The sequence below is a fragment of the Ascidia mentula genome, chromosome 4 (genome assembly GCF_947561715.1).
Source record: "Ascidia mentula chromosome 4, kaAscMent1.1, whole genome shotgun sequence".
Lineage (NCBI taxonomy): Eukaryota > Metazoa > Chordata > Ascidiacea > Phlebobranchia > Ascidiidae > Ascidia > Ascidia mentula.
In genome coordinates, this window is record NC_138569.1 from 18,003,651 (window position 1) to 18,025,544 (window position 21,894).

The 21,894-nt window shown below is 43.6% G+C and overlaps 2 protein-coding genes across 3 annotated transcripts; one reads left to right on the forward strand and one right to left on the reverse strand.

The window, feature by feature from the left end:
• The first annotated feature begins 8,542 nt into the window (after window positions 1-8,542).
• LOC145899312 (uncharacterized) lies at window positions 8,543-15,576 on the forward strand. 2 transcript variants are annotated; one of them, XM_082988053.1, is made up of 12 exons: window positions 8,543-8,738; window positions 9,078-9,190; window positions 9,311-9,438; window positions 9,692-9,815; window positions 10,171-10,282; window positions 10,428-10,523; window positions 10,685-10,897; window positions 11,264-11,507; window positions 12,082-12,300; window positions 12,455-12,674; window positions 13,577-13,694; window positions 14,022-15,576. In XM_082988053.1, exons 1-12 carry the CDS (start codon window positions 8,666-8,668, stop codon window positions 14,369-14,371), a joined length of 2,010 nt encoding a protein of 669 aa, XP_082844179.1. In that variant the 5' UTR covers window positions 8,543-8,665; the 3' UTR covers window positions 14,372-15,576. The 2 variants fall into 2 exon arrangements, with proteins under 2 accessions (XP_082844179.1, XP_082844180.1); XM_082988054.1 differs by having other exon boundaries at window positions 12,458-12,674.
• Window positions 15,577-16,273: 697 nt separating this feature from the next.
• On the reverse strand, window positions 16,274-21,730 carry LOC145899325 (uncharacterized). Its single transcript, XM_082988070.1, has 9 exons — window positions 21,642-21,730; window positions 21,288-21,410; window positions 20,718-20,794; window positions 19,868-19,982; window positions 19,481-19,657; window positions 19,184-19,243; window positions 18,504-18,707; window positions 17,655-17,734; window positions 16,274-16,442 (listed from the first exon to the last, which is right to left on the reverse strand). Exons 2-9 carry the CDS (start codon window positions 21,343-21,345, stop codon window positions 16,335-16,337), a joined length of 879 nt encoding a protein of 292 aa, XP_082844196.1. The 5' UTR covers window positions 21,346-21,410; window positions 21,642-21,730; the 3' UTR covers window positions 16,274-16,334.
• Between the last annotated feature and the right edge of the window lie 164 nt (window positions 21,731-21,894).

Here is a 21,894-nt window from a genome sequence, read left to right on the forward strand (position 1 = left end):
TTTGTTTACATGGAGAGTCTGCCTTTATAGAACAATAGAAAAATGGAAGTGAACTAAAAGGCGTTATGTTCTTACTGGTTTGTTTAGTTAGTGGAATACCTAAATCTGATAATGCCAATTTATTTACAATAAAGTGGGAAAATTTTAGCGTTCGAGTGTGCCGAAGATTTTCAGTTGTGTTATTTTTAAATTGCCATTGGTCGTTTAGGCGTAACGAACTGCGTCTTCCCCGTTTCGGTTTTGTCATTAACCCGACCCACTGCCACGGAGCTCAATGTCGGGTTTTTGGTCGTGCGCGCTGGAGGAATTCCTGAGGTTTTTGGTTCCGTGTGCCTTTTTTGGCAATAAAACTGACAAAGGCGCGCCTTTGACCGTAATAGCGATATTTTAAGCCGCGTAGGAGAAGTGCCTCACGCTTGTCGTCTCCCGTATATGCCTTCTGCCATTGTGTTACCTTTCGTCGCCTCGCCTTGGGGTTGGCGGACCTGGAACACCATTTACGCCCTTTCAGGCTTATCAAAATGTTTAAAGCTGGTTTAAAAGAGGTCTACCTTTCTTATCTTTCGTCGCATCGCGGTGTATCTGCTGTAGACAAATCACAGGCATCATAAACCCGAGTTTGTGTGTATTGGCGGGACATCAAAACATACAATCGTTGTCTTATGTCGTCATGCCAACGCGATTAAGCCGCCGGATAGTCCTCGGATGGTATCCCAGTTGCCCGGAATACCGCTCTCTTTGTCTCGAAGCGGACTTTGGTTTTCTTGGAAGTGGCGTGTTTTTCCTCTTGCGAGCGGCGCCACTCGATTGGCGTTCCTTGTTGGAACGGCCATGTCAAGTTGTTGTGTCGGATTTAATGAGCGCGGGTCGTACAACCGCCAATCATTCCTACCGACGGCCCACGTTTCACCTGCTTTCGCAACAGAAGAAACCTCGGCAGATTTTTCAGCCTAGCCTTCTTCTCCGTGTTTTGTATGGAGATGCAACACACTCCCAAGCGCTCATATTCAAGGACTCACTGAGAGGGCGTAAGCAGGGGAGTTGCGTGAGTCAGTCTGGGTATCTCTGAGCACAGGTGGCAAACAATCAGGTGTTCCCGCTCAATCTGCGATGTTTACGAGTCCCCCTGTGTGCGCAATCCATAAAGTTTAATGGAACGCTATCAAAACGTGCCGGCAAAAGTCTAGACCAGATGGGTTCTTTGCAAACGATAGGCCGCCGCAACAAAAACAAAGAAGGCCAGTGCATCGCCCGGGGCGCTGCAAGGCGCTGGCGGCGCGCGCATTAAATGGATAATAATAGGTCGCTCACAAACGCGTCTGTTCGGAAAATGGCAAACATCGTGATATGCGGAACTCTTAAGGGAAGGAAAGGCCAGGTATAATTGTTAACCAGACATATGTGCTGTGAATTAGTATGGGAAACAATCGCTTGTTTCGGCTCATAGGACAGTAAAGCTTATACTGAGGAGGTTTCTTGGATCGTCGAAGTACACTTATTCTGTAAGCAGGTGCGATACCATTATTTGTCCTGTTATCTGTATTTACGTGTTAGGCTGTTGATAACTTTGTTGAGTGTCTTGTTTAGAGTGTTAGACCGTATCGTATACAAATGTATTTGTTTTGAAATATTGGATGACGTGTTGCTGAAGTATAAGTATTTGCGCATCGTCCAAATCTCAACAGTATGGTAAAGTGGCGTCACTTGTATTTTGATGGCAAAAAATTATTCTACTGTTTAGTGATACTTTACTATGATATAAAAAACATTGGTATTTCTTAGATACATTTTAGGTTCTGTGTTTGCCTACTTATTTGTCGAACAGTAATAGCCTATAACAGAGTTAAAAAAACATGCTTGAAAAGAAAATAACTCGTAACAATCCCTGTAACCTGCTGTGTACGTGCGGCTATTCAACCGTTAATGAAAATAACACCGGTTCAAAAAAATTCTGAGTTGATTGCATTAATCCCCTTTCCATTCGTCCCGAATTCCGCAATTTAATGAGATCGTTTGTAATGAACAGTGATTGGGATATTTGAGCGGACCTAAATCTCGTCAACGAGCGCCATGATCCGTTTCGAATCCTATTGTTTTCATCCGGCATTAACCGCAGTCCTTTTCGCACCTTTCGTTGTTAATCCGCAATAGCTGCCATCTCGCCATCTCTAAACGCTCCCTAATCTGTTCACAAGCAGTTTGATCGGCACCGGGGTGGATATAATCGCCTTCCCTCCTGCACCGGATTCCCGCTTTCATTGGGTTAGCGGGGATTGCCCGGCGAAATCTTTCGCCCAGAGGCGCGCGTCTTTTTCGCGCTACATTCTCAGTGTAATTGTTGAAAATTGGGCGTGATTGCATGTCGTGGCACATCTCGACAGGCATAATTGGGGCCCGACGAAAATTCCGAACAGCGAAGGCGGTTGTTTTGCGACATCAAGTTCAATAACACAGCACCGAACGTAGGTTGGCGATCGATCCAATGGGCCTAGGCTGTGATTGTTTTCGAAACCAACAAACGCGCGGTCGCGTATTAATTGACCACGCGATCCAAGACGCACCTCCCAATTTTCTTGTCTCTCAGGCTTCCAGGTGGCTGTTATGTTAAGGAGACAATTACCAGCACCTGAGCCCTCGGCGATTTGTCGCGGTTTCCTGAAGGTTGCTAGTGCGTGTATAATGTTTTCGGGGGTGGCTTAGGAACGGGAAACAGCAATTTTCGTGTAAGCGACGAATTTCTGTGATTCACTGGAGCCTGAGGCGCCCGAATACCTTTCGTAGCGTTAGCTGGAAACTTTAAAAGTGCGTCTGTCGCCCAAGCAATTAATACTGGTGACGTTATTTCGCGACTCCTTATGAGAATCTGTGTTGCCTTACACCTTGTTTCGTGATGGTTTGCTCACACATGTTAAGGATGAAGTTCTATCGTTTTCATAAGATTGGCGTCAGCATCAGTGAGTAAACAAATGACGTGTCAAAGTTGCACTAATGGTCATCGTCCCTTAAATATATTTGTGTGGCGCCGATCGGGTTTAAACCCTCCCATGAGAGGGGAACTGTAAGTAAACGCTCACCAACAAAGCTCGCCCAGGACCCGTTGATCGCTTAAACCTTCATCCACTCCTTGCGAACGACATTAGGCCACAACCTCGCTTGGCATTTTAGATGTAGCAGCGGCACGATTGTGCTCAAGCGAGCTTAAGCGGCGTGAATCGAAATAGATGCTCCTGGGCGTGAGACGCTGCCAAATATCGCTGTATAAATTCCTTCACGTCTGTATCTATCGCCGAAGCGTATTATTAACGGTGACGTCGTGTCGATTCTGTCGATCAACTTGGTCTGTGGCGTGGTTGGCGACCGACCGGGCGCATGGACTGGCAAAGGCCGTAACCGCGTGTTGTTTTATAAACGTCTTGTGTGGACTGGATTGCGTGTGGGCCGATATTTGCGTTTAAGACGGGCAATCTAACGCTTGTGGCCTGTTGATTGACTGGCAGTATTCGATACGATTTAATTGAGATTCGTGGCGAAAGGTTTAGCACTTGAGTTAAACCTGTTTTGAATTTTTTTGGTAAAAAACAGCGTCGTGTTGTGTTCCCCTCGTAAGCCGTAGCTTACTTGCAAACCGATCGACGCTCTTACGATAGCACAAAAGCCTTTCGTATTCAAAACAAACTTGTTTTCGTTGCATTTCGATTCGCATTAAGGGCGTACGAGTGCAGGTCGCCTCAGGAATGTCACGCATGAGATTTCTGAATCTCGAACGCGCGGACACACCGTTTCCAGTTACAAGCTTTATGCATGCTATCGCATTGCATGGACCGATACAAAGCAGCGTTAACTGGTAACCAGTCTTACAGTGTTTGTCGGCGACCCCTCAGCGTTGGTGCCCTTCTGTCGGCGGCTCCCTGTGAAGGGCTGAGGTCTGCTGTGGCGGCTGGCAGATTCGGCTTTGTGTTGTGCTTTTGTCTGCAAAGTGCAGATTTTGGGTCGTTTTGCCAGCAACTCGGTCATTGTTCTGTCATGCTGTTGAATTGGAGCCCCAAAAGTGTTGTGATGTAATTTTAGGCAGTCCATGCGCAAATTACATGACCAAGATGTTATAAATTATACGGTGGCAACGAGCTCCGCCAATGCAAAACTAGCAAAAGAGAATGACCAAATAGCAAAAACGAAATAGAAACGACCAATCAGCCAAATATGGACATGCTCAGAGATTGATCAACAATTTTACGCATTGCGCGTATCACCGAGCTTCATACCCCTTGCACCGACCTCTCGAGGCGGTCATGTGCACCTCGCTGTATCGTTTCCGACACTAGAGCGAGCACCTCTTCGTATTTACGAGCTACTCGCGGAAAGATTCATTTCCCCCAGTTCTTCATGCGGGCCCCCTTGACCGTCGCGGTCGTCACATAATACGCCATCGATTAGCGTTTTGTATGACGACGGTACAACGCGTCCCTGCAATAACACCCATTACCGCCGAGTTCACGAACTCACGACCGAACGTCGCCGCCGCCGCGAGACAATTCTTCCGCACAATAAGCGCGCGTCTGGAAATGACCGAGGATTGTTGCTTGTTCGCTGATTTCGTAATCGAAAGATAAAATTTTTTTACTTACCAGAAATCTTATTTTTAGATTTTAGGAAATTGAAATCGTTGTTTTGGCTTCACACCTTTCAGCTATAGTAAAGTTGTTCATTTTACTCATTACAGAATTACTACTTGGCTCTGATGTAATGAATGCGCAATCAAACAACCATTGTACCCCATTGTCACATGACCGTGTTGTAGGCGCGAGGCCCACAGGTGCCGGACGCAAAGGCATCCCATAAGGACGCATATTCACGGCGTAAAGTCAGTCGACCACCTGTGCACTTGCCAAACGCCTTGTATCAGTCTGTTTACTTTTCTTGACATCGACAGCCAATTGATTGCGCGCGCATTCTTCAACGCCTGTCGCGGTGTCTCCTGCAACTGCAAGGCAGAGAAAAAGGCTTACGAGTTGCTGCTGGTATGGTTGTGGGATCATCATGCTGGACTCTGTCATGGGCCGGGCGCGTGTTCAGTTTATAATCCCTTTCCGAGAAGCCAAGTCTGCGCCGTGCCGCCTACACGATTGTACACTACTTTTACTTGCACGCAAATGGGGAACCGTTAGAAGCGTGTGGTCAGTTCCAGTTGCGAGGTAAATGTTAATGAGAGGCCACGCAAAAGTTGTATGATGTGTGGAAGCTGTTCCAGGCGCGCAGAACAGTGTATGGTTTCACAGCTTTACTATTTGCCTATCACAGTTGTTCAGTTATCGTTAAGCTAATATTTTTGCCAATGGTGCAGTTTGTACGAATTACCTACTCACAGAAAATGAAACACAGTGTTCTGTTTTGCACTTAGTCGTGTCATGTGTGCAGCAAACTTAGAATTGTTGGAGGTTTTGAAGGAGTCTCTTCAACGCCACAGTGGGGTTTTCCAGTGTTCTTGCTAACCCTGTGCCCTTTAGCCACTTTCCGTTGACATGCACGAGTTATACAAGGTGCTTTAATTGTTCGACACTGTTTACGCCAGCCGACATCTGCTTTCCTTCCCGCGTGCGTTCTTGGTTCATATTGTTTGCGCACGTACAACGATGTGTTTGCGAGCGGCTGTTGAAATTGATTGCGGCTGCTTCCAAGATGGCGCAACCGCAGGTTTCCTAGGTATGATACAAGAAGACACAAAAACCGCTGCTGTTCCTGCGGTCTTGAACCCTCGCCAATACAAGTAGGGAGAAGACCGCGTTGTGGAATGAGGTGTTTAGTTCGGATTTGTTAAATATTACCCCAAATTGCACAATTCATCAAACAAACAACAGCATACCCTTCGTGCAGTTGTTTGTAGGGCTATACTGCCTTGTTGTAAAAGACATGTGTTTTATTAACTGGTCAAGTGCAAAATGTCTTCGCTTGTTTCAGGTGAACATCAGTTCTGCGCATCGCGCAATTTGTCACGACGACAAACACAACAACGCCCCACGTCGGACATTCCAGTCACGAAAATGTGGGGCGTTCAAAGTTCACACGAGACCCAAATGAATTCTCGACACTTGCCTGTTTGCTTTCGCCAGCGCAAGGCCCCTGCTCGTTGGAAAGACAACAACGTTGCCAGCACTCATAAAAGCGCTCGTTCGTCCTCGTCTTGACCCATTTCTCCCTTGCGTCCGCGGTCGGCTCTTTGTTGTCTCTCGCCACGCCGCTATCTGTCGCGATTGACGCTTAACAGTGTTTGATCTGCTGCTATTGAGGGCCCGCCGGCCCGTTTACGATGGCCAGCTTGATTTGGTTCTTCTCGTATTGCATCGAGTGATCAATTAAGGCGAGCCAAGATGTAGCATTCCCACTAGAGAAATAGCGTCGCTGGAATTTTGCATTACGTGTCAGTGTTTGGAAGTATTCGCCTTCGCAGTGTTGAGGGGTGTTGGCAGAGAGTGGCAGAGCCTTCCCTTCCATGCAATATGTCGCAACACGAGGAAGTGGGAAGTGACAAAGAGGCCAGGGACGGTTTCGAGAGGAGGCCACCTCATTCTTGCGCTGTTGACCAAACGCCTGAAGCTTCCGCGCCACGCCATCTCTGTTTGCCCTTCCTCTTGTCCGACCGCTTTTTGTCCTTGTGTTGAGTCACTTCTGTGTCTTTTGTGCTCGGCCGCGCACGATTTCAGGCTGTCAGCCCCCAGCGCTAACTGTAAAGTCGGTTACAGTCTCGGTCGCCATGCGTCTTTTGATGTTGCCAGCGTAGCGTGCTATTTTGGTTGGAAGGCAAGCGGCCGCGATAATGTACTCAAACAAGACGATTCATCGGTAGATAGCTTTCAACTGCTCTGCCAGCGATACCGGCAACGACACGATGGCGACGCGTGTGTCGACTTTTCCGCCGCCTTGTTCGATTAAAATAGATCCGTGTATTTGTTCGAAATCCCGCTACGTTTGAAGGCCTCTTAACAATTATGAAGGCAAGCACATGGCAAGATAAGCAATAGAAACCCAAAATGATTTTCTCCAAAGGTTTGGGTGTATTTACTTCATGCTACGAGCGACGTGGCGAATTCGATTCTTTTGGTCCACACTGTGTTTGAAAGCGCCTGAAGTATTATGGGAGAAATGTTCGCAAACCTTGTCTAAATCGTTTGGATGGTTCGATTTTCGGCATTGGTGGAAAGGAAGACCAGGAGCACACAGGAAACCCCGCTAACACGCCTTGCGCAAACGAAACCCAGGCAAGTTTCCGGCCGCATTCCAATCTTTGTGTTGATACGGATGAATGATGACTCGGAGTCACCAAGACGAAATTGGCCTTTGACGTATATGACTAGCCTTAAATTTCTAAGAGGAAGCAAAGCTATACAGTTTTCCAATCACCAATCGGGCCAGTGTAAATATGTTCCGTAGCCACGCGTTAGGGTATCAATTTTATCAGCGGGGGTGTGGGAAATTTGCCTGCCGGAGTGGCCAGAGCTGATCTACAATAGTAATTCGACCCGTATCGGAGATAAACAAACACTGGACGAGGTCGCGCCGGGCCCTATAGTGTTGCCACATCCCGCAGCGCCGCGAGCCGTTGCAGGCATTCGGAAATCGGGGTCGCTTGGAAATAAGGTTAGGGCGCTCCAGCAATGAGGACTAGGAAACCGGCACATATCCAGTTCGCCCGCGTTGATAGCGCCAAGGGAAACAGGACTTGTTTGTACACAAGGCGCGCGAGCTTCGTACTAAACCCCGCTCGCCTGCTGCGGCGGTTCGTTTTCTCCCGCTATGAAAAGGGTCGCGGTGCGATATCAGACAGCGATTGGGCGATCCACGCTATTCACCAGCACCGATTTCATTAACTGGTATCAGGTTCGCCCACGCGAGCAAGCGTCTCGGGCCTATCGTCACGCGCAGTTGTCTGTCACTGGTGCCAAATTGGGTGCCGCGTGCTTTACCCGCGGTCAATCGAGCGCGAAACCTCGTTGCCTTCGGACAGACGTTATAGTTGCAACAACGATTGTAATGCAGGGAATCGGCGGCTAAAAACCGCAAGTTTCCGGGATTTGCAACCGGGAAAGCCCGGGAATCCTTTCCCATAACAATGAGGGACACCCGGTGTTGCTTGATGGATGTAAATGTGCTGACGCATATCAAGGACGAAACTGGAATTAAATGCCTACGCCCCTGGATCACAATTGATGCACAATGGAGTATGCAGGTGTTGACTAAACTGAAACAATGACTTGGTGCACGGTTTCGCTTTTGGAAGTACATGTTAACTAGACCATCCATCCTGAAGATGTTTATTTGTTTTTCTGTCAGCTTAAATTCAAAAGTTTTGGGTTGTGATGGACTAGATGGTGGCTGTTGGTATTGTGTTAGTCTAGTTCACTTTTGGAAAGTGTTATTGTGTCATTATACCAAATTATGTCATTTAGTTCTGTACAACCTCTTGTCCGCCATTTTCTGGAATGTTGCACTATACAGAATGGTTCGTAGAGATTTGGTTTACCTAATATACTTTTGTATTTTCAGATCTACAAATTAATAGGTTACTGACTGTTGAACAGATAACATTCTATCTTAGATGTAATGTGGTGACCCTGTATCCAAAACATTATCGACATAATCAATAGAGAAAAAGTTCACCAAAACAAATCCGATGCTGAAAATGCATTGTGCTTATGTGGACCCAGTAAATAAAAGGCCCCCAGGATCTAATGTTTGGAGGGGAGGTAAGCAAATTTGAATCTACCTTTCTTTGTTTTATTTGAAAACTATTGTTTACAGTATGCCAGTGAATTTTGTATTTTTGCTGTTGAATTAATTTTTTTTAAATAAATAAGTTTTAGTTTAAATTTTGGTTTTAAAACTTTATTAGAAACACTTAACCTAGTCGGTGCTGTGAAAAGTCGTTGAAAGTTTACTTTTTGAGTCGTTGAAAGCTTACTTTTTAAAATGGTTAATATATCATACATAAACATTGTTGTAAAGTACTACTGAAGTTAGCTGCCAATATGCTTTAAAGCTTTAATTTGTTGTATTGGATAAACAGATTGTAATTATTCTTCTAGGCAATAACCAGACAATTCCAGAATGGGCATTTAAATCAGAATCTGCTCCTGGAAGCCGACAAGTTCAATTGTGGCATTTCATCTTAGAACTACTACAAGATGAACAATACCAGGTATGTTTACTCCTCATTTAAAGCCTGTTGTTAGTGAGTTATTGATCAAATTTATGGTATTCATAAAAAGACAAGAACATGTTGTGCAACATAAACAAACAAATTGTAAATCTTTGACAGGATATCATTGCATGGCAAGGAGAATACGGCGAATTTGTCATTAAAGACCCGGACGAGGTGGCCAAGCTGTGGGGTATGAGAAAGTGCAAGCCCCACATGAATTATGATAAGCTCAGTCGGGCATTAAGGTATATCTCAAAGAAATAGCTTTTGCTTAAGGCTTAGCTTGGCACACACTTTTGTAAGAAAGATAATTGTGTTTGACAAACATTCCTAAAATTGGTTTTATTATGCTTTGTCTGTTTGTTCAGTTTTCCTTTTGAGCGTCAGTAAGGAGATTGTGTCTCCACTCTTGTACTGTATATTGACATAGCCCTTGGGCTATTTTCAGGCACTTCCTGCTTCATTGGGCTTATTCATAACCTTTTTTATGACTCCCAGATACTACTACAACAAACGCATTCTATACAAAACCAAGGGCAAGCGGTTCACTTACCAATTCAACTTCAGGGAATTAGCAGCACCAATAGGGCTTACTCCGCCTTTGCCACACCATAATCACCAGGTGGGGTTTTTCGTGCAGTGACCAGACCTAAGCTTATTTTTTGTACTTATTTTACATCAACAGGAAACGTTTACTTTATTTTTTACTGTTAAGAAACATACCAGACTAGGTCAAATGAAATATGTAAAAGTCTTATGTTTTATCACTACTGCTTGTCAATTAAATATTTTTACATATATTGTCACTCCTTGATGGTAAATTTTGAAACACCTAGTTTTTTTTATCCTGGACAGACCAAATGTCATCAAAATGGTGGTTTTCAGTTGTGATCGACAACCAACAATAAACCAATCTGGTTGCTGTGTTGTCTATTGTTTTGAGGTGCTATTTAATTGGTTCATTCCTTGTATTCCAGATGTCTCAAGGCAGTGCAGCTGCCGCAGTGATGACAGCCCACATGGCAGATTTGACAAGGAGGGCACATCAACAGCAATCATTACTGCTTTCAGGAGCAGCAGCGAGACAAAGTAATTTTCTAATTGTTATTTTTTTGTCTGTTGTTTTCTGTTTGAATTTACATTTTTTTGAAATCAGAATTGATTTTCTAATTAATTGATGCAGCCTATTTTTTGCCATGCCCTAACTGTCAAATTGATTTGTTGAATTTATCAGATGTAAGTGCAAGAACTGACAATAAAGACGATGTATTCGGTGGTCTGCAAGAATCCCCACTACCATCACCTGTAGCTGTTGCACCTCAAAGACTTGGTAAGCGCAATGTAGCTACCAAAAAAGACCTACCTTAATTGTATTGAAAAATTTTTTTTCATTGTATCATTATCTCCCATTGTTTTTTTTTGTTTATTTGTAAATCTTGTATATTACAATACTATCTTACACGAGAATCAATGGTGTATTACTTCCTACAGCAGCTGCACGCCTCCTTCGCGGTTCAGTGAGCGATGGGAGCGAAGAATCACTCGCAACCTCTGAGAGCGAGGATATGGCTAGGATCATGGCAGCTCCAATCAGTCCACTAGTGGGCCCTGTTCGATACAGGTGTCACCCTTCAGTGATTCCGGGCCATTACAGGCACCGTGTTATGCCACCAGGTGTCGCTGCTTTGCTTTCACAAGTGCCAAGTACGTTGAATTATGTTAAAATTTCCTTTTGGATATAAGTTTTTACTATGATTTGTTGAAGTACAATAACTGCATTTCACATCACAAAAACACAAAAAAATGTACAATTTTGTGACGCAAAAGTTTAAATGTAATAGCATGAGCCATGAAAATGACGTGGCGCGTTGGTTTGGGAGGTCAGACTTTGGCTCAAAGCTATATCTAATTAACATTGTATCAGCTCGTTCATATTGCGTATGTATGCTAAACGTAGTCCATGTCGCAAGAAGCCAAACAAAAGTAGCGAACAGTCGTCGGAAAACCAAATCCTGAGGGATTCAATACATAAAATAGCCTCGTTTCAACCGTACCTATGTTTATCTACAGACAGCCCCAGCGCGCAGGCGGGCGCCACGGCGTCGGGTATCGCCGCATCCACTGGGTTCCGCTTCCCACTTCCACTTTACCCGGGATCCCTACCAACCACACCTACATATATCAACTACGTTCCCAGCCCCACCTTCTCGCCCACTTTCAGCCCCGTGCAGACAGCCAGCCCTGGCCTGTTGAACCCGAACCGCCGTCGACACTTCTTCTCGTTCGACGTCGACGACATCAAGGCTTACCACGGGTAGGTTTCGCTTTTTTGCGGTTTGCGTGGTGTAAACACCCTTCGCGAGGCGAAACTGTTTTTTTTTTCTTGCTGAACGGACGACGTGCCGATGGTTGTTAGAATGCAACCGAGGCGCGGTTTGTTGACTTCAAAAATTTTTTTCTCGTTTTAAATTACTGAAATCGTGCGTTTTTGTCCATCATCTGTTATTGCCTATAACACCCCATGACGCAAAATAAGCTTAAACGACCTTTTTTGCTGCGCGCATGCTTCAAGCTTACTAACAGGTGGCAGGACAACATACGTCATTTACCTCTCGCTTCTGTGATAATCACTCTCCAATACAATAACATGCGAAAAGCGCACCTGCTTTAAAAATTCGAAGATGTACCGTATAATACGTCAAGCGAAATCCCCAACAAGGGTTTAAGGCGACCTTGAGTGACCTTGTGCTTCAGGGTCTATCTGAATTAGCGCGTGCCTCCCCGCTTCACCCGTCTTGCACGGCACTTTGCAACTTAAGTAACCCGCGGTGTCGAATTCGCTGCCCGTGCGTGTTTCCAAAGAGTTAATGTTCCCCCATCTCGTGCAGGAAAGAATCTGACGGCGCAAAAGCGAGTGACATGCCGCCCGTGCCCAAGTCGTCCACCACGGAATCAAAGGCAACGAACGGGTTTCTCACGCCGCACACACCGGGAACCCCACATACCCCATCCATGCTGCTTTCCCCTGGAGCTTATCGTCATGCGGAGAACGGTCACACGCCGGGGGTACTGAAACTGCAGAAACCACCTCTCAGCAGGAAGCGAAGGTACTGGGACGCGTTTAGGATTTAGTTGTGAGCAGATTTTTGATAAAATAGCAAGGGGATTTTGCTAGTAATGTTACCACGTAACTCCATTGTAATAACCTCGAAACGTTAAAAGGTGTATTGGGTTTAACTAATAAACCCCATTTACTCGCAGCAGCATCTCGGACAACGGCTGCAACTCGAAGATTATCAAGTCAGAAGGCGGCAGAGACGGCGAATTGAAAAGCGAGAGGAGTCGATCGGACGATGCCGACTCGAAGGCTTCCACAGAGGAAACGTACAAAGATGTCAAGGAATGCAAAAGCTCAACTTCGGCGCGCAAACTCTCATTGGAGCCGGCGCCCTCTGGGAAACCCCCCAAACTAAGATACCTGGTAAGCTTGTGATAATCAGTGAGTGAAAGTTGTGAGTTTAGCGAAAGTGGGCTTGACTTTGATTCTGGTTCTCCGATCTTGAGTTTGAATGATTCATGTTAAATTCACCTAAAATTGATGTCTATTTACATTGCTTGGCATTTTTCCAACTCTCCCCACAGACAAAACAACCAAAAACGCAAAACTGTAAAACAAGACCAAAGTCTTCAGCATAATTCTAAAAAATTTACAACACATCAGTGTGTTTTTCAAGCAAGATCCTTTACCAGATCATTGCAAACAAACAAACTAAATGAAGTATTTTATATGATGTCCAGTTATTTGGATTTATGCGTTTTACTCATGAGTAATCGGACACGGATGTTGATAGTTTTTCCGCATGCATCATTATCTATTGTGAGGAAAGGGCTTTAGAAAGCACATGCCCCTATTTTTGTCTTTTCCCATCATTGTTATGCGAGCGTTGCCTTGGAAGGAACCCGTGACTTGCCCAGTATCAATCCTTCAGAACAATGCGTAGCTCGTGGCACTGTATGTTATTATTAATGGTCCCGTATCTTTCCTTAAACGCCTCGAAACTTCCGTCTTCGGTGCCAATTGAGTAATCTTTGCCTATGGTGCAAGTTAAGGAACTTCAGGCTTCCCTGTGCTTCGGTGGAAAGTGATTGCAAAAACGTTTATAGTATATCACAGTTAAATTCCACTATAACTTGTTTTTAAATTATCGTATTTAACAAAACTACAATCCTGATTTTCTGGGATTTTTGTTGCTAACTATGGCGTCGAAGTGACATTAAACATCACCCACGCAACGTACACGTGAAAACGCCAGAAAACATTCCTGTATTTAAAACTGCTGGAAGCTGTGATACCAAAAAATCTAAACCTTATTTTTCCTCCAGCAGGATGAAAGTGACGCGGTGAGCGAGAAATTCGGCATTTCTCTGTCCCTCAACTCTCCATCCACAATTGCGAAGTCGCCGTCCGCGTTCAGCTTCCCCTACCCGAACTCATCACCAGGTATGTGACTAGTATGTGATTCAGCAGCGGTGAGATAAGTAGTTAAACGTTGGCGTTATACGTCCTAACTTGTTATACACCAGATATGCTTATCAAAAAATACCTTGAAAGAGGTGGTTTCTCACTGTATTGGCTTGGAATGAAACTACTCCAAAGTATGTTTTCATTCAACCCCAAAGGCCTGTCCTTTTTAATAAGCGGTGCAACACAAACAATAACTTTAACGGGAACCAATTTCTTTGTAACTCGATACTCTCAACGAAAGCCACGTTTCAATAATAAAAACTTTTGTTTCGCCCATCTCATGTCACGTGATATCTCCACCAGGATTCCTGCTTCCACGTCCGTTCTTTTCCTTCCAACCTCCACCCCCACCATCCCGCGCCAAGAAGAGCGGCCACAGCATCCGCGACATCCTGGGACGCAACAGCGACGAAGATGAAGAAGGATCGAGCTCCACACACAAAAGCGACTCCTCTTCGGAGGCAAACAAGAGTGACGTCACAGCAACGTTATCGAAGGATGACGATGAGAAAATGAGTGTTGACAGCGGTTCTGTGATGCCGGACAGCGAGAAGGAATCGACGAAAACGGAGACTTCCAATCGTCAATCGGATCTCAGCTCCGATGAGGATGTAAACGTGGATGTAGACGATGAGGAGCAGTTGTGGGATTAACAGCATCACCCGCGAGTAATTCACCGCGGAGCAGTTTTGTTTTTATCGGGTTCGTTCATTTTATCTTATGCCGTATCGTTTTTCACATCCTGTTTGGAAATCGTTAGTTTATTGACTCGATGGCGATATTGGACGTATTTTTTTGCTGCTGCAACCTTCTCTCCCATAACCTGTGTAGTTTTGTTCTTTTTTATCATTAAAAAGTTCACCGTTTTTTTTTCAATGAAAGCAGGGCGCGAAGATCTGCGCGCATGTGACAATCCAAATAAGCTGTTGGCCACGGCCCTCCATAAAAATGGCGCCTCCACTCTTACTGCAGTACATATAGCGGACTCTTTACCTCTCCATATGCGAAGGCGCGCAGACCGCTTTTGCTTTGTCTCAAGTTCACATCGCCCCCAATTTTGTGCGATTTTTTTGCTGACTCATCCTACCCTCTTCGTGCGCTGTCATGTTACGTCGTCGCTGCCAATCGCCCCGCGTCAAAGTGCCTGCTCCTACTTCTGCCCGTCCTCGTTGTTGCGGATCCACGCGCATACGTACCTTTGTAGTTATTTTGGTGGCCATCGTGGGCCGTTAGCCACCTCCATTGTGGACACAACGCAAGTTGTGGTGATTGATAAATGGTCCTTTTTTGGCGTCGGTTGATCTAGACCGACTATTAGCAGTGCCAATGTATAAAGCCTTGTGCAATCCGGATTATCCAATTTACAAGACAATCTGGTGTTTCATACCTTAGCCGCGTAGGCAATTTTACCCGCCTGAACGGCTCGCATGTACCTTTCAGCGCTAAAACATAAAAAAAGTGCGTCCGGTTTCCAAGTCCTTAACCAACTTATTTTTAATATCTGCTGTTCCTCGGCGGTTATCTTTCGCACACCGGGGAAGTTCCCGTTCTTACCTATTTGTATTAGTCTCAGCTGCGAATGTTTGTTTTTAATCGACAGGTCAACTCAGTTCGCCTGTTAAATCCGCGCCGTTGCAAGTTGCTGTCGTGTTCTTTCAGCCTCGTTCTTTCTATATAAATTTTGCCTGTTGCTGTTCGTTATTTCTTTCCCAACCCCACCCGCCCCTGTTCTGTGTACAAACTTTTGTGTGTGTCGTTTGCTTGCAAGGGTATTTCGCGCTTCGCTTTCTTTACTAATTTTCCTAATAAAACCCTTTTAACGCACGCGGGGATCTGATGCTTTTGGAGCTAATAAATATGTGGAACATTCGTGCGCAGAATTAGAACTTTTAACTAACATAGTGGCGATGGCAATTTGAACGTGGTTTATTACCAAACAGACTTGCGCGATTGAAGAAAAAAATTTCCCCGGTCTAAGTACTGACGCACTCGTTGGTCACATATTAGGACAGTAGCCGCCCCCCACAGATGAGAATGGTGGGGGAAATTGTGGTAAACCATTGTCCGATGAGGTTAACCATTTGTCCGAATATAAATGCACTGGTTTATTGCCTTATATGCAATAACTGTAGGATTGCAGTAGCTCTACATTTTCCTACCTATTTCTTGGTATAACCCTGTTTATCTCCGTAATGTTTGGTGCCTGAAGACCTAAATTTACGTTGGCAAACTGATTTGACCGAATCACTCAATTGTGGCACATAAACTATAAACCTGGGTGCAAAGTATCTGGAGTTAAGTAGTCTAAATAAAGTAACCAAAGCTAGAATGCTGTTCGTCATAATGCTGGTAAATGTTTCGAACTCGTACAGGGTTTGAGTACTGTTTGAAACGTTTACCAGCATTATGATGAACAGCATTCTAGCTTTGGCTTTTTTGTTTAAACTATATAAACCTGTTCTCAATGTTTTCACGTTAAAGACGAAACTGTCGAACAACAAAGTAAGAGCTGTGCACGAATCTTGTTAGTAACGATCACAGTACAACAGTAGCACGAATGAAGAGCGACTGCAGAAGTAAACACAGACTGGGATTATGTACAATAACATGGAACAGTTAAACTTCGGCCGATGAACTCTCCGGTTTGTTCGTCTTGAGCCGATTGAGATCTTCGCTTAGTCTTGAAATATCCATTTCCACTCGGAACAAGGCGTCCAAACGATCCTGAAGGTGACGAAATGTATCATAATGTCAGAATTACTTTTTGGGCGCACGAACCTTTTTGTATAATGTTCACTAGAAGTTATAAATCAGATTTTTTTGTTTTTTATTAATTTCTTTTATTTTTATTTTTGTGCCCACACCGGGATTTGAACCCCGGATATCCGCTTGAGGTCACAAATCAGATCCCATTGCAGGTGTTAAAGTGTTATCATGTTCCAGATGCACCGTCTAGCGGCGTCACGTTTACGCCAAAAGTAGGACTAGATCGCAGTATAGCTATCCAGTATTTGCTAATCTTCGACTTACTGCAATAAACATCAAGTGTTGAACTTAACCAACACGATTTCCATGATTTTGTTTTTGGAACATGGGCCAGTTGTTCAAACGAACAACACAAAAGTTCGTGGAAAAGCGTGGAATTAAATTACGAGAACGCCAATTCCACCCGGGAACGACGCTCAGCTGTTAAATGTTTAACGAAGGGTTTTGTTCGTCCCGATGTCAAAGCGTTCACGGTTTTCAGCATTAAATACTGAAAAGTTATCAATAAATGAATTATTCATCGGGCACTAGAGAATAGCCTTTGTTCGGTCACAATGGTCAGCTGACGTTTTAAGCTTTATCAAGCACAATGACGTATTTAATGACGTTTCACTTCCTGTTCATTGTATCTAGGTTTTTTTGGGGCTCATGTCGCCAAGTGAATATCGAACATAACATTTTGTTGTCTAAGATTGTTTGACAAAGTTTTTTTTCTCGTCGTGTTTGTGAAACAAATATTTTCCCAATTTACGCGATGGAACCGTACTTTAAATAGAAGGCAGAAACAGAAAATAAAACAGGAATGCTTTTGCTTTATTTTTTGAAAATAAAACACAGGCAAGTTATCATGCATTATATCTTGTATTTTTCGTCTTACTCTAGCCTGTACCCCAATATGTGACGATTTGCACCAAGTTTTTCTCCCAGATGCCAGGAAAATCCATATACCACTTGTCGGCAACAGCCGAGTGAGAGTGATATGGGTTTAGTAACTGCGGTCCCATATGGTCGGCGATGATTATGGCGAAAAGACCGTAATCACGACTGATTTACAGCTTTTGAATTATGCAGCAATATTGGCACGGGCTCGTCGGTTAATTAGTAGTAAGCTGAATGGCGTTTCAATAGCATGCAAGCTGGCATTGATCTAGCGTGCCCAGGGACCCCTACCTCATCAATGGCGTCCATCTCCGCAGTGTTCTTCACCTCCTCGTCAATGGCCATTATTTCGCGTTGGTCATTCGCGTTTCCTGCGAAAGTGCAAGGCGTGATATTGCGAAGGTCATTAATATTTTTGCAAAAATCGATATAACGCCCAATTCGAAATAAACTCGCAAATCTCGATGGTGTAATTATGAAGTGATTAAGGCTGTGTAGATTTAATGCGTAAAACACTGCGTCAGTTCGAAGAGATAGGTTTAATGTGTATGCTGTGTGTGAATTCATGATAATAAATGCTCTACCATCTTTGTAGCACTGTAGGCCTGTTTGTTGTTAAAGACCCAAACGGTAAACAAACTTAACGGCGAATAAATCATTGCCACAAAACATTTCCGTAAGATTTTCTCAAAGTTTTTCGACAAGTTTTTTAAAATTACTGTTGTTACACTTGTAGTTTTCGCAGCCTAACATCGCAAATATCGATATTTTATTCCCAACAGGCCCGGCGGTCTGACTTTGTTGATGAATGCTGATGAACGGACAACTCGACTCCGGTCGAAATGCGACGTGTTTATAACTAATTAATGAGCAAACCATTGCGTAAATGACAGACACAGGTCGCCTGGTCGGTTTTAATTACTTCCGAGGATGGAAGGCATCTGAAGCGAATTCACTTCGTCAAAGGACGTTGGACATTTCGACTAGGTGATACATCTTACAGTAAGATCCGCACAGGACCGAATAAAAAAATAAGATGTATCACCTACAACTGCAACCTTTTTTAAACAAAAGCGACCAGACCACCACCAAACGCGAATAGAAACTGCCACAAAAATACCCCATTTCTTGTTATATTACCTTCAATTGCACCATCATACGCCACGCCATCTTCTTGTGACTGGACCGCTGCGGTCGCGTCAGAAGTCTCGTCGTTGTAAGACATCATTTGCTTTTGCAGGTATTTGAGGGGAATGATTAGGAAGTCGTCATTTTCTGAGTTCAGATTCGTCACGAAGGGCTCTTCCATTCCATCCTCTCCTGCTTCATCAGCTTTGATATCATCTGCAACATTTTTGCAAAACGTAAAAAATATCAGACTAACTCTGGTTTGAAGACTGGAGCTTGATACGCATCATTGGTTAGTGGGGTGCAACATGAAGGTTCAATTACAATATGTTATGCAAAATCGAAAATACAAAACACGATTTTGTTAAACATTTAATTCCAAGTTGGTATCGAAATAAGCTTTTTATGTTGGAAGTGTGTTTATGCTCCTGCTTTCATATTGTTTCCATAAAAAAAATGCATAAAAGAACACGGCAACATTTATGAAGCATAACCAAAAACAACAACACATGGATTTGATTTATCTGCTGCACAACAAGAGATGCCATCAGATCAATGGGCGCGCAGCAGAAAAATCGATTGCTGTGTTAAAAATGCCGTTCCCTGTGAGAAGTAATTACTCGAAACCCGAATCAATTCATCAGCTGCGCATGACGCAAATCCTATCAAGTGGGGACATTTTTAACACTCACCACTTTTGCTCATTGATGCTTTCTTTTCAAGATCTCCGTCGCGGTGATCTTCGTCGTGGTCTGAAACACGGTGGTGGTTCAAAACACATGGTTATGTTGTATTATCACATAGGCATACGATCATTGCACACAACCAAGCACTGGACAGTTACTGTCGTGATTTACTGCCATGCTTGTTGTGGGACGTAAATTGCCAAAACATGAATTTAACTTCTTGCGTATTATGAAAACTTAGCAACTTTTCATTGTTTTGGAAAGAAAGTTGCACAGAAGAGACCACCTCAGCATCTACATTACCTTCACTGGACATGTGTCTTTTAACATCAAGCAGGGCTTCTTCTGCATCACCGCCCGTCAGTTCCAAACCATCGTCATCCCTTTTAGGCTCTTGCAGTTGTGGCGTCAGGTCCTGGAGTTGCAGCTTCAGGTCTACCTTGCTCTTTTCGGTGGCCGGTAACTCTGTAGCCAATTCTCCTGTGAAACACAATGCGCGTCTCTCATTTATTCATGACCAGGCGTATCAATTCCAACTCCCGCACACAAGGCAGGATGATTTTTGATTTAACCGAAACTATATGTAGAATATAGCAAACATACCGTCGTTATCGTTCACACAAGAAGCATTTTTTTAAATAAGAGCCTGGTATAATTTAGTAATATATATTTCACCCTATGTACAATTACCGTCGTTATCACTGTCGCTTCGAAGGGATCCGAGCATTGCTTTGCATTTAGGGGACATGTTCTCTTCACTTCCGGACGCCATGACAGCTATGACCTCCATAATGCATTCCAATGTCTGGAATCACATCGTAAATTTGCCTTTGATTTAAGTCAGAGAAATCAAAGGGGATTTAAAGGTGGCGATGGCATTTTTTTTGTTAAACTGGCAAATTTATTAGCTGTAAATATTGGCGACACAAATACTAAATTTAGTTTAATGAGAACATGTTTCTCATTTTTTATTGAACAAAATACAGTTTCTGGAAATTTAAATATACAAAACAATGTTTCTATTATTACTTATAAAGAAACGTGTTCTCATTAAATTTGATTTAGTATTTGTGTCGCCAATATTAATAGGTAATAAATTAGTTTAATTGGCAGGAACCAGGCAGACGCCAAGACCGTTTTTTTATTGACAGTTCAAAAATATTCCGCCAACCACCTGCCGCAACCACCTGCTAGAGCCTTAACGACAAATCAAACAGCAACGTTAAGCACTGTAGTGAAATTGGCTGAAAAAGTTGTCATGACAACGATGGTTATTATCTTAGTATTGTGGTAAGTTAGATTTTATTGCGCAATACTAATATTTTCGCCCTTGTTTAATTAAAATTCCACAGTTCGCGCAAACGCATCTTTATAGTCTTTGATTATTAACGTTTAATTCCAGGGGTGTGTAAAGTTGCTCACTGTAAGGGACATATATATATAAAAACATTCTCATAACACAAATATTTGCCGCAATGTCCATCAGTGGCCGTTCAGGATTGGGCACACAAGCGAATTTACCCAAATCAAACTCCTTTACCTGATCGTCATTTTTGCTTTCACTTGTAACGTTGACCGTGGCTGTGTTAGCAGTCGGCAAAGGACTTGCGATGATTCCTAACAAAATAAAACGATTTTGATTGAATTGGATTCGGAAATGGGCGGAACGTTCCTTAAGCAAACATATTTAGGATGAAAGCAAACAGCATCTGCATACGCGGCCCAATATTACCAACGGCAAAATATCGATTCACTTTTCATTGCGAAAAGATTAAATCTCAACACACAAAATACGTTTTTCGGATGACGGCGATTATTTCATTGATTCGTCTGAAAATAGCTGGGGAGGTTCAGTTACATTTTACGGCCAACGTTTTCTCACGTTTCAGCCATTGTTGTGTTTTGAAGTTGCACTGGCGTGGAAGGGCATCTACCTACTTCGACGAGGTAGAATTAAAAATGTCATCAATATTTTACGAGCCTTTAATCCCATCGGACACAAAACTCGGGGCTTGAGATTCAGTGTATATTTAGGTCCCTCGCGTATTTGTACGAGGTTTTTACGAATATGAACAGTTATGAAAAATAAAGAGCAATAAAAGATATTTACCCGAAGTGAAAATTCCGACAACCAGTGCGATTGGTAAAAGTGCTTCCACCTTCATCATTTTGCGGATGACAGTTTTGACAAAAAAATCAACAATGAGATAAAATGACTTCGTTTAGGTTTGTTCTGCAAAGTACATTTGGATCGATGAAAAAACTTTTCTCGCGCCACTGTGAGGGAAATAAGTTATAAAACACACAACAGACCCACAACAATCTAATACTCTCTGTTCCAATACACTTTCAAGCATACTTTGCAGTGTGGATAAAACAGAAACCTTAAACTCGGTTTGAGTGTGTCATCAACTAAATGCGATGAAATACAAAATAATTTTACTCTTTTATACAGAAAACCTACTCCGCCTCTTCAAACTGGGTGCGTCATCGTAGTAAAGCAATTGACGAGTGAGGAACCGCGGCCTCGCTGACAAGACGGCCCACTTTATTTCAAATCAATGCTAACACAATAACCCCTCTAACAAATCGACTGTAGGATTCACTATTAAATTCCTGTCGGGGCGCCTTGCACTGACGTTTCTGGCCGCCACACATCGATATGGCTTGTCCGTTCTTCCGCGCTGTCCCAGACATGTCATTTTTTTCTCCTTGAC

Bases quoted from the DNA above. Each gene is read 5' to 3' on its own strand.
- LOC145899312 (XM_082988053.1), top strand. From the start codon at position 8,666: ATGCTGAAAATGCATTGTGCTTATGTGGACCCAGTAAATAAAAGGCCC. The intron at 10,283-10,427 runs GTAATTTTCTAA...TGAATTTATCAG, and splicing joins AGGAGCAGCAGCGAGACAAA to ATGTAAGTGCAAGAACTGAC. The intron at 10,524-10,684 runs GTAAGCGCAATG...TACTTCCTACAG, and splicing joins TGTTGCACCTCAAAGACTTG to CAGCTGCACGCCTCCTTCGC.
- LOC145899325 (XM_082988070.1), bottom strand. From the start codon at position 21,345: ATGATGAAGGTGGAAGCACTTTTACCAATCGCACTGGTTGTCGGAATT. The intron at 20,795-21,287 runs GTAAATATCTTT...TTATTTTGTTAG, and splicing joins TGTCGGAATTTTCACTTCGG to GAATCATCGCAAGTCCTTTG. The intron at 17,735-18,503 runs GTAATATAACAA...GCACTTTCGCAG, and splicing joins GTATGATGGTGCAATTGAAG to GAAACGCGAATGACCAACGC.